General features: G+C 38.0%; 1 protein-coding gene across 4 annotated transcripts in view; it reads right to left on the bottom strand.

The window, feature by feature from the left end:
• LOC136877472 (lachesin) overlaps positions 1-16,192 on the bottom strand; it is a 616,536-nt gene that overhangs the window by 27,687 nt on the left and 572,657 nt on the right. For all 4 annotated transcript variants that reach the window (XM_067151533.2, XM_067151534.2, XM_067151535.2 and 1 more), the window contains exons 4-7: positions 13,255-13,379; positions 10,986-11,136; positions 7,756-8,028; positions 1,897-2,021 (exon numbers count right to left, since the gene is read on the bottom strand). In XM_067151533.2, coding sequence (XP_067007634.2) covers positions 1,897-2,021; positions 7,756-8,028; positions 10,986-11,136; positions 13,255-13,379 — 674 coding nt within the window. The remainder of the gene's footprint in view (positions 1-1,896; positions 2,022-7,755; positions 8,029-10,985; positions 11,137-13,254; positions 13,380-16,192) is intronic.

The following is a 16,192-nucleotide window of genomic DNA, read 5'->3' as shown; positions in this document are numbered from 1 at the left end:
ATAGTGATCTTGAACAACTTTCCACTGTACCTGATAGCTGTATCTGCAGATATAGAGAAGGCCTTCCTAACTGTATTAGACCAGTCTGATTGTGGTCTATTGAGATTTTTATGGTGGCAAAATAATGAAATAATAACTATGCAACACTAGAGTGGTCTTTAGGGTGTCTTGAAGTCCCTACTTGTTGGGGGCCATAAACAACCATCTTCTGAACAACGCACCTCCGCATTTCCAAAGGTAACTCCCGAAGCTCATGTGGTACGCAACTCTAATGGCATCTATTGGAGATGCCTGGCAGTGGAAGAGAAAGTATATCACAACAAGCAACAGTCAATGTAAGGTTATTGATCAATTTTACAGGCTTTCGACATTGTAAGCCTTCACATTTAATTTTCTTCCAACATTGATATTAGAGCGGGGAAAGTGGAGTACCTCCCACCTTCACTCTGTCCAGCACAAAACTCACTAGGAGTGACCAGGATTTGAACCACAGAATTCAGTGGTGAGAGGCTGGCGTGCTGCTGCGTGAGCCATGGAAGCTAATGGTAGAACCATTAATAAAATAGATATTGGAAAATTACTTTTTAATTTTTTTTATTACAATTTTGCTTCTCGTCGCAAGGACACAGATAGATCTTATGGTGACAATAGGATAGGGAAGGAAGTGGCCGTGGCATTAATTAAGGTACAGCCCCTGCATTTGCCTGGTATGAAAATGGGAACCCACAGAAAATCATCTACAGAGCTGCTAACAGTGGGGTTCAAACCCACTATCTCCCGAATGCAAGCTCAATGCTGCACAATCCTAACCAATGGCCAACTCGCTAGGTGAATTACATTTTAGGCCTTCCCCTAAACTACCATTTCACCCAATGTGAGTAAAATTATTGACATCCCAGACTATGGTGTCTTATTCCCCGACTTTACATACTGATTTTCATTAAAATATATTTACCTATTTTTTCATGGCTCAGCATTGATATGGTCTAAGCAACAAAAGTTTAAATTCATTAATATCTCTGTTATAAAACCCAGAACGATAAAACTACGCAAGACATAAATGATCAAAAATTATATTCTCTATAGTTTTTGTTATGTAGCATTTAATAATAATTAATAATTTCGTGTGGCTATTTCTAGCCGAGTGCAGCCCTTGTAAGGCAGACCCTCCAATGAGGGTGGGCGGCATCTGCCATGTGTAGGTAACTGCGTGTTATTGTGGTGGAGGATAGTGTTATGTGTGGTGTGTGAGTTGCAGGGATGTTGGGGACAGCACAAACACCCAGCCCCCGGGCCATTGGAATTAACCAATGAAGATTAAAATCCCCGACCCGGCTGGGAATCGAACCCGGGACCCTCTGAACAGAAGGCCAGTACGCTGACCATTCAGCCAATGAGTCGGACGTAGCATTTAATGATAGGACTACTAATAAGATAGATATTTGAAAACTGAATTTAAGCCTTACCCTAAACTACCATACACTCAGTGTCAATAAAATGATTTATGCCCTAAAGTGTAGTGCCTTATTCCCAAACTTTGCATACTGATTTTCATTAAATTCCATTCATCATCCATTTTGTTGTGATGCGCATGTATACAGACAGACAGCCTGGACTAAAAATTAAAAATTCAATTTCCTTCTTACTGTGGACAGCCAATACAAAAAAAACTCTTATTTTATATGTATAAGTTGTAATGATATATCACTCTCAGTAACAGCATACATAAATTGCTGTATTACATATTACATTATATAATTTATAATATATATATTATACTTTATATTATATTATAATATAAAATTTATTATTATTATTATTATTATTATTATTATTATTATTATTATTATTATTATTATTATTATTAAATATTTGAAACATCAGTGTAAGACATACCATCTTCTTCCTGTACATAAGCACATATCCTGTGATGTTTGAAAAACTTTCTACAACCCACTCAAGTGTAGTCTTCATGTCATCTGTGTGATGAGCAGTGATGAATCTGGGTATATTTGGTTCACCTGTAACAGAAAAATATGATATTAAATAAGGTACATAACTCTTTCATTTATATTAAGTATAATAAGTAGATCCCGTATTTCCATGCAAATGCATGTCTTTAAATAAACTGGTTACACTTCTCAAACTTTGCAAATATTCATTTTATGGCTTAACAATTCCAAATAACCGTTCTTTTTCTCTGCATGTTTGGCCTTTCTCGGAGAAAATTCATGCATAATGCATATTTTCAAGATTTTGGACTTAATAGGGAATATTTAGACGTTTAATATTGCATAATATGACTTTTTCTGCGACTTTGGCACATATAAAATGTTAACTTGCATGATAGTGCCTCTTATGAATATTGGTTTGCAGAATGTGGGAGCATGTTTCCACGTTAGGCAGTATATCTATTACTGAAAGACGGAAAGAAAGTATTTTTGGCGTCCTATCTGACAACCAAAGTTGGTTCATACGGCAGAGGTCCTATAATCCAATTAACCATGCACTTTCGTACCTGTTGCTTGAGTAAACATTGACGTAAGCCGGAAGTCCTCACGTCGATCTCTGTAATTCTAAGGAATAAAGTGTCCCAGTTATACAGTGCTAAAAACTGAACCTTAAACTGTGCATTACTAATTGATGACTCATTTGTTCGAACAAAACAAAACTTGTATCGCACTTCTGTGATGCCGCGTTACTGAGATAGTAGCTTACAAACCTTGGTTTTGCACTGAACTCTCTTCCATTGTTATCCTGGAATTTCAACCCAGAACTCTCACTCGTCACACGTCTTTGTTATCGAGGTAGGCAATCATTACCTGTTATTTTTTTATTTTTTAAAGTAGTATAGTATATTTGTTTTCCTCCAGATCTTACAGTAATCAAACCTATTCGATCACAACAGAGAAAAAGCCCATACTTCCAAACCCAAGCAAAACTAGGGAAAATTCCAAGCTACATAACAACTAAATAAAAACTAAAACAATAAATACAATCAAACGAAACACAGAAGGCTATTCTCCTGTTCGGAGAAAGGATATACAATACACAATACAGGCAAAATGGCAAAACATAGAATGAACAAAGAATAAAAAACCTATACACAATACTGATAGCACAGCAAAACAAAGAATGAACAAACAAAAAAAACAAAAAGAAAATCTACCTCTCCACTCCTGATTGGATCAGCAAGTCTTGATCTATTTACAGTCCATTCCACGTGCAAGAGCACAGCAGCTCTTGACCTGAGTCATGATCCATTGTTTCTCGACAAGGCTGCTTGCTCATTATTGTGACCTAGCTCACTTTACAAAACTTGCTGATACACCCTTATAATTTCTTTACTTTGCTGAGCCTCGTGCCTGCCTTAACCTGCCTTCCTTTGAAAGTAACTCATGACTTATAACATAACAGATAATCAGACCACATTAGCCACTTCTTTTAAATTTTTAACACAATTACCAATTCAGGTTCCCTACCCTAAATGTGGTATAGTATATTTATTTTCCTCCAGATCTTACAGTAATCAAACCTATTCGATCACAACAGAGAAAAAACAACACTTCCAAACCCAAGCAAGACTAGGGAAAATTCCAAGCTACATAACTACTAAATAAAAACTAAAACAATAAACACAATCAAACGAATTGTCTCAATTGCCTACTTCTTTCAATTTTTTTAACACATAATTTCTTAACAACACATTAATACCAATTCAGATTCCCTACCCTATTCCATTCTTTAATCACCCACCCAATAATTTTTAGCTCAACACTCTGCTAAACTAACTCTTGCTGACTTACACTCAAAAGTTTCACTCTCACTTTTTCTGTTTCTTTTCATCGACCTAACAGGTGCATTTCTATTTGTTCATTTCTAATCCACCCCTTATTTTTATACAAGCCCAAAATCCACCACAATAAACCTCCTCTCACCATTCCGTCCACATTACCAATATTTATCCCTGTGACTTGACCTACCTTGTTAAATACACTTAGGGATGCTCTCTCTCTCTCTCTCTACATTTCTTCAACCGTCGTTACCTTTGAATATCCTTGACCCTCATTAAAATTGATCTCTGACTTCTGCTACACTTTTTATTCCAAACCTCCTGCCATATGTATCCCATACCCAACCTTTCCACATGCCTTTTGATGTTCGACAGCCTTACCCAACATACATACTTTTCAGTTGTTACTCATTACTAGTTATTCAGGACATTCAAAAGCGTCTGCAATCATCACACAGAGAAAGAGCTGTGACAGCTATAGGTCAAACAAAGTGATCCGTTCAAATCCTGACTTTGAATTCGTCAAACTTATATAATGGAAATTCTAAGTTCCTATGGAGAGAATTAGATATTTTTTCCACCAATTTGGTGGGAACTTAGAATTTCCATTCGGAATTGCTAGGCGGACAATAATTCCATTGTGGAGATTTATCTCCCATATGCAGTTATCAGACTGTGCCTCTTATAATGGGCTTCTGATAAGTTCACCTGCATACACCCCAGCATCAGTGGGTAGGGTCTGACACATCCCACTCTGATGAGTCTAGTGTCAGACCTACGACAAAACGCTGGTTGATAGAGCCTGAAAAGCCTTACATCTAAACTTATATAAGACGCATTGTGGTCAAAATGCAAAAGAAGTACAATTTGACCTCACTTTGTACCAAATTTCTTCATTTAAGTATGCAGCTGTCACTTCTTGTGATGTTGAAAGATCATTTTCTGTGTTTAAGAATATTCTGACAGATAAACGGATGAGCATAAATCAAGACAATTTGGAGAACTTACGGCAGTTGTTGTACAATGTTTCGAAAGGAAATGAATTTTGTTAGTACATATTTTTCAGTTTATTGTGCATGTTTTACCATATGATAGTGCATGAATTCATGCATATTTTGAGATTTGATAGTGCATGAAAATCCAGGCTCTAATAATAACAAATGGAAAAAGATTAAATATCTCATTAATTATGTTGTAGATAAAAAATTGGTAAGAGAGAATCAATCATTGAAGTTCTAAGACTTCCAGTTATACAGTGCAACAAATTAAAAGCAAATCTCTTTTTTTTTTCTTTACAAGCTGCTTTACGTCACACCAACACAGATAGGTCTAATGGTGACAATGGGATAGGAAAGGACTAGGAGTGAGAAGAAAGTGGCCGTGGCTTTAATTAAGGTACAGCCTCAGCATTTGCCTGGTATAAAAATGGGAAACCACAGAAAACCTTCTTCAGGGCTACTGACAGTGGGGTTTGAACTCACTATCACCCAAATACAAGCTAACAGCTCTCCTAACCGCACGACCAACTCGTTCAGGGCCTGTACTACGACTGTCAGATAAACAGCCAGATACGTAGGCTGCAGTTTTGCAAACTAGAAGTTAAATATTTTCTTGCGTACTACCAACGGATTTTAACGACAGTATTGTAATGCGGAAGATGTAGTAACATTTTTATTGGGTTGGTAATAAGGTTACTGAAAATATAGTGAAATTTAGCACGGTGGTATACGTGTTCTCTGGCGTTTAGCTCTATTCCTTTTGAAATTGTATTACTAGAATGCAATATCAGACTCTTATTAAGAATGTGGAAGTCCAGGTCAAAAACAGAATTAGGACTGAAATATACACATACGAAGAAATGTTAAAATTAATTAACTGTATAACGAAACTGAAACTGTTACAGAAAATAAAAAGACTGAAAATGTAACCTGGACGCAAAAGTTAAGATTCAGGTTATGTATCTTTTTTGTCTAGCACTATTTACGAGGTTGCGCGTTACGATGAAAGTAAAGTTTATATTCGTAATTAATGCCACTGACGTAGCGTGGGATCATTAATTTTATTATTAATTCAATTTATTGTTTGCTCATTGAATAAGTAGTTAGTTTCTTTCTTTTCAATACAATGTGAGAACAGTAACTGGCAAGCATTTATCTCACTTTAGCGTAAATACTTTTGTAGCAAGTTGTTATGAAGTAAAAGAAATATAACCTCCTTAACACCTCATTCGACGGACGAATCGCCATGAACAACGTCGTATACCTTTACTCCATATGTGCGTCACGGATAGATTTGGAATAGAACCCACGCTTTTGACACGCATTTTTATGATTAGGAAATGTGTACTATCACCTCTAGTACCCTACCGACTGCCATTTACAAGGTAAAAAATAAAAGACTATTGGGACTCGAACCCACAAAAAACTGTATTGCAGTAAACGATGCTGCCCTAACGACGATGACTACCCATGAAGCTTGCCGTTAACTGCTTGTGTGCTATTCATATCCTCAGTAGCAACAACTTGCTAGCTTGGGAAATCTTTCTGTGATACCTGGACAGGAAGCATGACATACTTTATAAATATATACATAAATTACATTGTAACAACTTAATTTCGCACACCATCATGCAGATGTAGATTCATCTTCATGAGTAGCCATTTTGATTCTTTACAGTAGTGTCCCCGATAAGAGCGAAGTCCCAGATAAGAGCGTTTACAGCCCCTCCAACTTCGGCATAGCTATACTCGAGAATATTTTCCCAGATTGCACATAAACGAAAGTCGTAGTACGCGGTTTCAACCGAACTTCCAGATAAATGTCCAAACTGCCAAATAAATTTATACCGCACTTTTATCTGGCTGTCGTAGTATAGGCCCTCAGTAATCTATTTATTTATTTATTTATTTTTTTATTGATTTTTTTTCTTTACGTCGCACTGACACAGATAGGTTTTATGGCGACGATGGGATAGGAAAGGCCTAGGAATTGGAAGGAAGTGGCCGTGGCCTTAATTAAGGTACAGGTCCGGCATTTGCCTGGCGTGAAAGTGGGAAACCACAGAAAACCATCTTCAGGGCTGCTGACAGTGGGGCTCAAACCCACTATCTCCCGATTACTGGATACTGACTGCACTTAAGCAACTCCAGCTATCGAGCTCAGTATCTATTTAATTAATATGTAATTGTTATGATAAGAGATGTCAATAAGAAAGCATTAAATGACATTATCTTCAGATACAAAATACACTAATGGACTACAGTAGAAAAGTATTCATTGCTAAATTTCAAATAAAAGCCATATTTCAATAGCAATTATTCAGCCACACCATAAGTGACTACTGTTTTCTCCACAGGAAACAGTTTCCTGGCTAGGTAAACTTTTGACAGTGTTGCCCGAGATCTGCAACAACTGACTGAGCAATTGAGATAGTCCTAAACAATACACTTATGTGTTGTAGATCAGTACTTCACCCTCAAGAAAGTATTTTAGGTGAGCTCCTCACCCCCTGTTGCCAATGACATCAGGCCCTGACTACCATTTCAAAATAAAAAGAAAGTAAAATTGAAGGAATGTTAGGGATAACACAAACACCCAGTCACTGAGCCAAGTGAATTGACCATTTACAATTAAAATATCATGACCCAGCCAGGAATCTGACTTGGAACTCCAAGGACTGAAAGCCAAGGCAGTGACCACTTGGCAATGAAGCCAAACAGCAACAAACGGAAATCCCAATGATGACTGCTTTATGTTATTTTGTTTAAAGGTAAGGACAATACAGTCATCAGCAAACGAAGTGCAAGAAGAAAGTGTATGATAGGTTGTGACCTCCTGATTTAATATGCTGACGAATATAAAATCTTCGAAATATTATTAGTTTTAATTTCTTATTTTTGCCTGCAGATATATTCACTTTAGTTTATAGATTTATATTAAATTTTAAATTAACATAAACTTACCTGTTACATCAACATGTTTCTCTTCAGTGCCCTCCATATTCTTGGCCTGGCAAGTGTACTTTCCAAAGTCTTCCTTTTGTAACCTCCTGATGTGATATTTGTGATGGCTGCCATCCCTTGTTGAGTGATGGTGTTTCTTTTCAGTCACGGGCTTACCATCCTTGAGCCACTGTACCCTGGCACTTGGAGAGGCATGGACAGTACACATAAGGTTAACATCTTCCCCTAACCCAGTTCGTACTTTTCCAGGTTCCACTGTAACCTCAGGAGCATCTGAAATAAATGTAAGTCTTCAAAATATTGCAACATTAACTCTTAAATACATAGTGCAACATATCATTAACAAGTTTTTAAAAAAATGATTTGAGTGACTCTGGAGAGAATTTCCTGAACTACCAGGTGAGTTGGCCGTGCGGTTAGGTGCGCGCGGCTGTGAGCTTGCATCTGGGAGATATTGGGTTCGAACCTCACTGTCGGCAGCCCTGAAGATGAATTCCATGGTTTCCCATTTTTACACCAGGCAAATGCTGGGGCTGTACCTTAGTTGAGGCCACGCCCAGTTCCTTCCAATTCGTAGGCCTTCCCTATCCCATCATCACCATAAGACCTACCTGTGTTGGTGCGACGGAAAGCCACCAGCAGAAAAAAATAATCCCGAACTAGTGAGAGATGTACTGTAAATAGTATATCTTTGACATTGTTTGCTCAGTGGTTGGCAGCACTCGGGATTTTCAGTGGTGTATACTGTGACAATGAAGGAGCCTGCCTGGTGACTGTGATCGTGAAGGCATTGAAGTCTAAACAGTCTGCCACCGTGGTTAGCCGGTTCGAGTCCCATTGGTCGAAAAAATTTTCACCATCAGAATGTTGGCCAGCAGGATAGGAGAGGTGGTGGTATACACTTTATAGTCACTAGATTGCATGCCAAAATCTTGGATTAAATTCTGAACTTCTCCAGAGTGCTCATTTGAAGTGAAGGCACATGACGCTGTTGATGGTGATTCGTCCGTTGCATGGAGACGTTAAGCCTTGAGCAGACCCCTGGTGCTATTCGACAGGAGTAGGTTATGTGCCGGCAATGACTTTCACCCTCTCCCTTGCTACTATATTATGTCATTCATTTCATCTCATTAACTCCTCTGATGAGGTTGACGTCAGAAAGGGCATCCGGTCATAAAATCCCACCACGACAAATTCATCTCATCTCATACCCGACCCCGTAGAGAAACAGGACAAGGGTTGGACAAACAATAACATACTGTGACAATAAAGGCCAGCAGTTTGGGTGGGGGGTTGACGGAGGTTTACAATGCCGGTGAGAGGTGGCAATGACAACACGGCGGTGTCAATAAGTGTGGACCATCAGTGAGTGAAACATTACTACCAGTGAATTGTTGAGGTTGCAGTAAGGAAGCTCCTTAGAATCTGGGAGCTGGTTTACAATGAAGAATGTGTTCAGAATGATCTGGGAATGGAAATTACAAGAATCTCCCATTTGCCTATATAAAAAGAGCAGAGCCAGCAAAAATATGTACTCACCAGCTACAGAACGTCTATACCATAGCAGCTAAAACCAGCTTGAGGGTCAATATAAAGAAAACTGAGTTCATGACTAACATAAAGGGAGTCCCACCTACTATGCTATTGGAAAACACCACCATTCGTAAGGTTTCTGCAGTGAAGTACCTAGGGGAGTGGATTTCAGCAACCGAGAATGAGACATTAGCAATAGACACCAGATGCACCAAGTTGGAAAGGATCTACCATACCTGTAAGAGCATCTATACATCCAAGTGCTTCTCTAAGAACCTTAAACTCCAACATTACAATTCAGTAGTAAGACCGTCCGTACTGTATGCCTCCGAGTGTCTTCTGATGAACAGAAAAGGTCCACTGAGGAAGCTAGAGCTCAAGGAACGAAAAATACTAAGGAGGATTTTAGGACCAATAAGAGTAGGGGATGGTACTTACAGGATAAAGCACAACAATGAGATCTATGACCATCAAGAAGACAGAGTTACATCCATGAGGAAGAGGCGATTGACTTTCTATGGACATTTGACTCGTATGAGTACTTACAGACTTACCAGAAAGATCTTTACCACTACAGGCAGAGGGAAAGCATCCAAAAATAAATGGATCACCACAGTGAAGTCCGACTTAGAACAGCTGGAGATTTCAGAACAAACCATACAGGATCGTGTATTATTCCGACAGTTGACCTTTCAAGGTGTCTTTCCAGAGTCTCTCACCAGCAGACAGAGTACAGGCACCACCCGATCGAAGTGGACCGAGGAAATGAAACAAGCACACAGCCAGAAGAAGAAAGCTTTCTGGGCGAAGGCAAAACAGAATTTCCATACATGGAGTCGAAACGAGCCCCATGGTCCTCAGTAGGCCCAAACGACAAGAAGAAGAAGAAGAAGAAGAAGAAGAAGAAGAAGAAGAAGAAGAAGAAGAAGAAGAAGAAGAAGAAGAAGAAGAAGAAGAAGAAGAATAGAGCATCAAAGCCATATCAATGACATTTCACAAATGAACTTTCAGACATAATTTTAGACCTTTAGGACTTCAATTTGATGCAAGTTTTATTTTAAACTTAGAAATAATTAGTGTTTTAACATTATTGTATGTTGTTTTGTCAAATTAAGGTTCTTCAGCAGCTGAAGATGGTCTCTAATAAAGGCTGAAACTGGTATTGTTAAATATATTTAATGCATCAAAAAAAAATCAAGTATTGGTTAGATGGGGAATCCAGGTTTATAATTGTGACTGTGATACCAACAAGCAATTAAATTTAAATAATACAAAAATATATTAACAAAATATCAATTAATTTGTGGATCTATCATCATCAAAATTCAACAGTCAAAATTTCATATTTACATTATAATCTAACTGCAGTGAATATATTTTTTTATTCCCAATTTTTTATTGGATTTACCCCAGTTTACATACTATAATTGCAGATTGGACGTGAACTCAAAGTTAAATCAAATAAACAGTATGGTAATGACCTTTAACCTTAACAGATTAAATATATTCTCTAGCCTGTAACTGTCATTTTCAAATAATCCCTGTTAATATTTTTTTATATTATGAGCCTGAAACTTTTGATTATGTCATAAGGGAGATATGCAGCTTCAAATATGGGAAACCCATACCCTTAAATTAATCACTGGTCGTGAAAGAGTGTGCTGGAATCCGACACAAAGAATGAACTAATTACTTACAACTGACATTGATAGTTGCGGTTCCTGTAGCAGCTGGCTTGATGCCATTGTCGGCCACACATTGATAGGTACCTGCATGATGAGGTGTAACTTTATCAAATGACAGTATTTTGCCTTCATGACTCTTCTTGCCACCTGGTAAATTCTTGCCCTGAAATATAAGATTAATTTAATAATGCCAGAACACCAGTAAAATAATCTTCAAATTTTTCAGCCAAGAGAAGAATTTCATTACTAGCTTTAACAAGTCTTTAAATTCATTTTTATTGAAAACAATCATAAGAGCTTTATACAAATTGAAACTGTACAGACAGAGCTCAAAATTAATTAATTAAATAAATGTGAAGTAAAGTTGAAATGTTGCATTTTTTGCCAGTCATCACATGCAATTCATAGAGCTATCACTACATACTGATTCATTGTGTAACTTTGTATAAATTAGCTGCAGTGCTTCAATTTAATTCAGACATTTTAAATAGGAAACATTAACAGATGAAACTAAACAAAAAGAAAATATGCTTACAAAAATGATGATGATGATGATGATGACTGTTGTTTAAAGGGACCTAACACCTGGGTCATTGGCCCCTAATGGTACGAAATGAGACGAAATGTAATGACAATTTGAAATTCAAAAATTCATCCACTGACCAAAATTCAAAACTTGATGATTAAAAACAAGTGGATGAATGAAAATCCACAGCCTGTTTCCAGTCATTTGAACGGGTCAGGAATGGAATGAATGAAGCCCCCATCTAGTGGCAAGGACAGGGATTGTGCCAGCTGCCAAAGCCTGTCGCACTCTTCCAGGGCAATGATTAATGACTGACAGATGAAACAATATAAGAGAGTGTTGCTGGAATGAAAGATGACAGAAAAAACCGGAGTACCCGGAGAAAAACTTGTCCTGCCTCCGCTTTATCCAGCACAATTCCCACACAGAATGACCGGGATTTGAACCACGGAACCCAGCAGTGAGAGGCTGCTGCCTAAGCCCTGGAGGCTGAGTGGATGAATAGGAATGTAAAATAATCAGCCAATCCAACTCATAATTTTGAAAGTTAAAAATAATAACAAATTAGAATTAAAAACACGGTGATGAACATTGATTATGAACTTAAAAGAATCAGTGGATCTGACCGGCAATGCCCCACCTTCCCAGAAACTCACTTAAAACAATGGTATATACTGAGCAAAGGACTGCTACCAAAACACAATCCTGAATCGATGATGCTTGTTGTCTAAAGGGGTCCAAAATCCAGATCAACGGCCCCTCATAATGGTACTTATCGCTAGTGAAGTAGAACCATGGTATTTCTCATGTAGCAGTACAAATCACAAGTAATGTAGATCACGGTGGTCCTCACACTGTGGTACTACTCACAGGTAATGTACTTCGTACTGTTAACGCAAACCTATGCTGTTTTGCACATAATGGCGCCACTCACAGGCAACGCAAACCCGTGGTGTCGCTCATATAGTGGTACTTATCACAGGCAATGCCCAGACCCATGGTGTTTCTCGAAACGCAGACCCACGATGTCCACAACCATATGCTTAAACACCCCAGTAAGGATAGTCTCCTTTTTTCCTCGTTGGGGTTTTCCAACCAAACCTGGACCGAGGATAGCCTCCGTTATAGTGGCGGATACTATACACGGGTACTGTAAACCCATAGTGATCCACCCAGAGATCCATAGTTTTCCTTACATAGTGGTACTAAACGCAAGAAAAGTTGACTCATGGTGTTCCTCGCATGATGGTGCTAACCACAGGTAATCTCATGGTTCAAAATTCAGCATCGCTTTTAGTCACCACTTACGACAGGGAGGGCATAACCAGGGTATATTCTTCGTCTGCGCCCCCACTCACAGGGGGTGCTTACAAAATTCTTAAAGCCACATTCAGAGTTGTGTGATCAGGCATGTACAACAAGGACAGTACTGATAAATGCAATGGAATACAATTTCTATATTAAATAACCTAACAAATTGCTCTTGATTCTGACTGTGGGCATTACAATTTAGAAACATCCCACAATTACTTTGGTTAGGCTTTAAAAATTGTACGCGAATTTTCTAATGCTTATAGTTTCATCTAGAAGATAGCCTTATTAAATTTAAACATAGGAACTTATTAATAAAAATTTAAGCAATGTAACATTCAAAAATATCAAGAAAGAGAGTGATCTCACACATAGAGAATCAGTATATGTTACAAAGACAAATCAAATTAGATCAAAATAGGAGATAAAGTGTTACTATGTCACCTCGCGTGTCCAAGTCACTGTAGGTTCTGGCCAACCACCAATCTCACATTCAAGAGTTAAAGGGTCACCAACTTTCAGAGTTCTTCTTTGGAAATCAGGGTGGACCTTAATTACCTTGGGTGGAGCTGAAAATGAAAAAAATAAAAATAAAAATAAAATAAAGAAACATTGACCTCAGTAACATTATGAAAAGTGTAAATGCAGGAACAAAATGTTGTAAGAACTTAGTAAATTGCATGTAACTAGTGGATTGTTTGGGCGATAGCCCCAATTTATTGAGAATGTTTAAACATATTTCAATGAATTGAGAAACCAATTTATTAAGACTTGTACTTTAATAAATTCAGCAAAGCAGCCTAAGTGGTTGCATCATTCTACAGAAGTATTTCTGTGTATACAATGTTCATTACCGGGCGAGTTGGCCGTGCGGTTAGGAGCGCGCAGCTGTGAGCTCGCATCCGGGAGATAGTGGGTTCGAACCCCATTGTCGGCAGCCCTGAAGATGTTTTCCGTGGTTTCCCATTTTCACACTAGGCAAATGCTGAGGCTGTACCTTAATTAAGGCCACAGCCGCTTCGTTCCCATTCTTAGGCCTTTCCTGTCCCATCGTCGCCATAAGACCTATCTGTGTCGGTGCGACGTAAAACATATGGCAAAAAAACAAACAAAAATACAATGTTCATTGTATCTGCCACCTACATCTACTAGAGCCAGTGGCGTCACGTGCTTAAAATCTTTGGGTGTCCACACAGAGCTGACAGTAGAAAAAAAAATTCAATGTTGCTCCTCAGGAGCTTAACAGGAACTCAATTAGCCTACATTGTGTTGCCTTTTTGGTTCATTAAGCAATATTATGTTACACATGTGATTGTCAGCAGCGCAATGCAGTTAGTCAATTAACCACTCTGGGGTAACAGTTCTGCACATTAACCACTGCCATGGACTACGTGGTATGTACCGCCATCTTTGGGAATTGAAAAGAACTTTTAGAGACGCATTGGAAGCGGGTCAGTGGTCTGTAATCCACTGCCTGCTCAATATGAAGCAGCAATCAGATGCATATTGAGCAGACAGTGCTGCGATCACACAGTAAACTGTGATCATATTCGCCAGACCCACAGCACTGCCCCTTCAAGCTCTAGCTATGCAATACGCCGAAGTTTATAATTCAAAACAGAGTTGTGATTGGCTGGCGTGGTGCATGATTCAAATAGAAACGGAAAGTAAATCGGCACTTACAACTTCGTAAATACGTTCTCAACGTACAGAAATCTTGTTCTCATCATATAATATCATGTAAATTTCAAGAGTTTTGGGATTAGCAGGGTGTTCATGTGTTCGTGTGGTCCTTAAAATGAGACGCCCCTGACTAGAGCCTTCATCATCATATACTGCTACCCATCAGTGAAAACGGTCTTAGACAGAGATTCAGACTTTCCTGATCTGGTCTGGGGGATTTATCAATAGTCATGGAAAATGCTGCAACCTTTACATAAAGAATGGCATGTTTGGGTTGGTTGGTATCACCTTTACAAACTCAGTATATACAGTCCAGTACGAACTCCACTATCAGCAGAGCTGATTATCATTTTCCATGGTTTCCCATTTTTTACGCCAGGCAAACGCAGAGGCTATACCTTACGGCCAAGAAGGGTTCCTTCCCAGTCCTAGCGCTGTCCCATTGTTACCATATGACCTGCCTGGTGTGATGAAAAATAAAAATCACAATCCAGTACTTTAGGTTTTTTTTAAAGTTGAAATAAAAGAATTTGAACTTGAAGTCTTAAGGCTTCAACCATGGAAATCTCTTCAGTGGTTATCATACAATTTTAATTTATTTATTTATTTATTTATTTATTTATTTATTTATTTATTTATTTATTTATTTATTTTGAAACATGATACTTATAGGAAGAATTTATTTTTTACCAAAGTCCCTTGCATAATTAATAAATAAATAATAATGCATAAATTCAAATAACAAAAAGCAAAGGAATCAAAAGCAAATTCAAATGCTTAGGTGAATTATAACAGTAACAGCAACTGAGAAGGAGAGCACGAAGGCACAAATTTACAAAAGGGAGAAAGCTTATCATGCAACGATGAATATATATTTAAGAAATAGAATCTAGGAATGCTAAACTGAGACACTAAAAAACTGTAATCTTTTCAGCAGCTTTATGTGCAACAGTGTGTTTGAATACCTCCTCTGACAGAAGAATAAGCGAACCAGAAAAGAGACCTAAGGAAAATTATGGGACCTTTTTTGGAAGAATGGTATATATAAATTGAGACCAAAACAAGATTTATACAAATAATCAGAAAAAATGTCATGCTTTCAGAAAAAGAAGATTAAGATTCTTTGTTTACCTGTTGAGAAAGAACAAAGATAGATAACAAAATACACTTTTGAACACTATGCAAGTAAAAAATCTAAACCAGCAATTTTTCAAAGAAACTGAAAATGATTAAAAAGAACAAATTACAAATAAAAAAGAATTGCTTTTGATGGTAAATTTCCAGAGAAAGCCAAGAAGAAATCAGGCAGTAAATGGATGGAAAAAAGAAAGTAACGCCGAGAAAGGATTAATTGTATTGACACACTCCCTTGTCTACCAAACCAAACCAAACCCCATGGCACTACAGCCCTTGAAGGACCTTGGCCTACCAAGTGACCGCTGCTCAGCCCGAAGGCCTGCAGATTACGATGTGTTGTGTGGTCAGCACGATGAATTCTCTTGCCCCTTGCCTACCCTCAGTCATAATATAGTTTGGCAGTTTTCATTACAGTGACACACTCACTCTTCACCTGCCTTTTTACATCCTATGGTTACAATTACAAAGGCCCCAAATTTTCTGAAATTGCTCACCTTATAAAATAGCATATATCTTCTCAAATTATATTGTACAGACTTCAGAAGCATATGTTACAGGGCCA

The sequence above is a fragment of the Anabrus simplex genome, chromosome 7 (genome assembly GCF_040414725.1).
Source record: "Anabrus simplex isolate iqAnaSimp1 chromosome 7, ASM4041472v1, whole genome shotgun sequence".
NCBI classification, from domain to species: Eukaryota; Metazoa; Arthropoda; class Insecta; order Orthoptera; family Tettigoniidae; genus Anabrus; species Anabrus simplex.
Note: the sequence above shows the minus strand (reverse complement) of the source record. Positions and strands in the feature narration are given on the sequence as shown.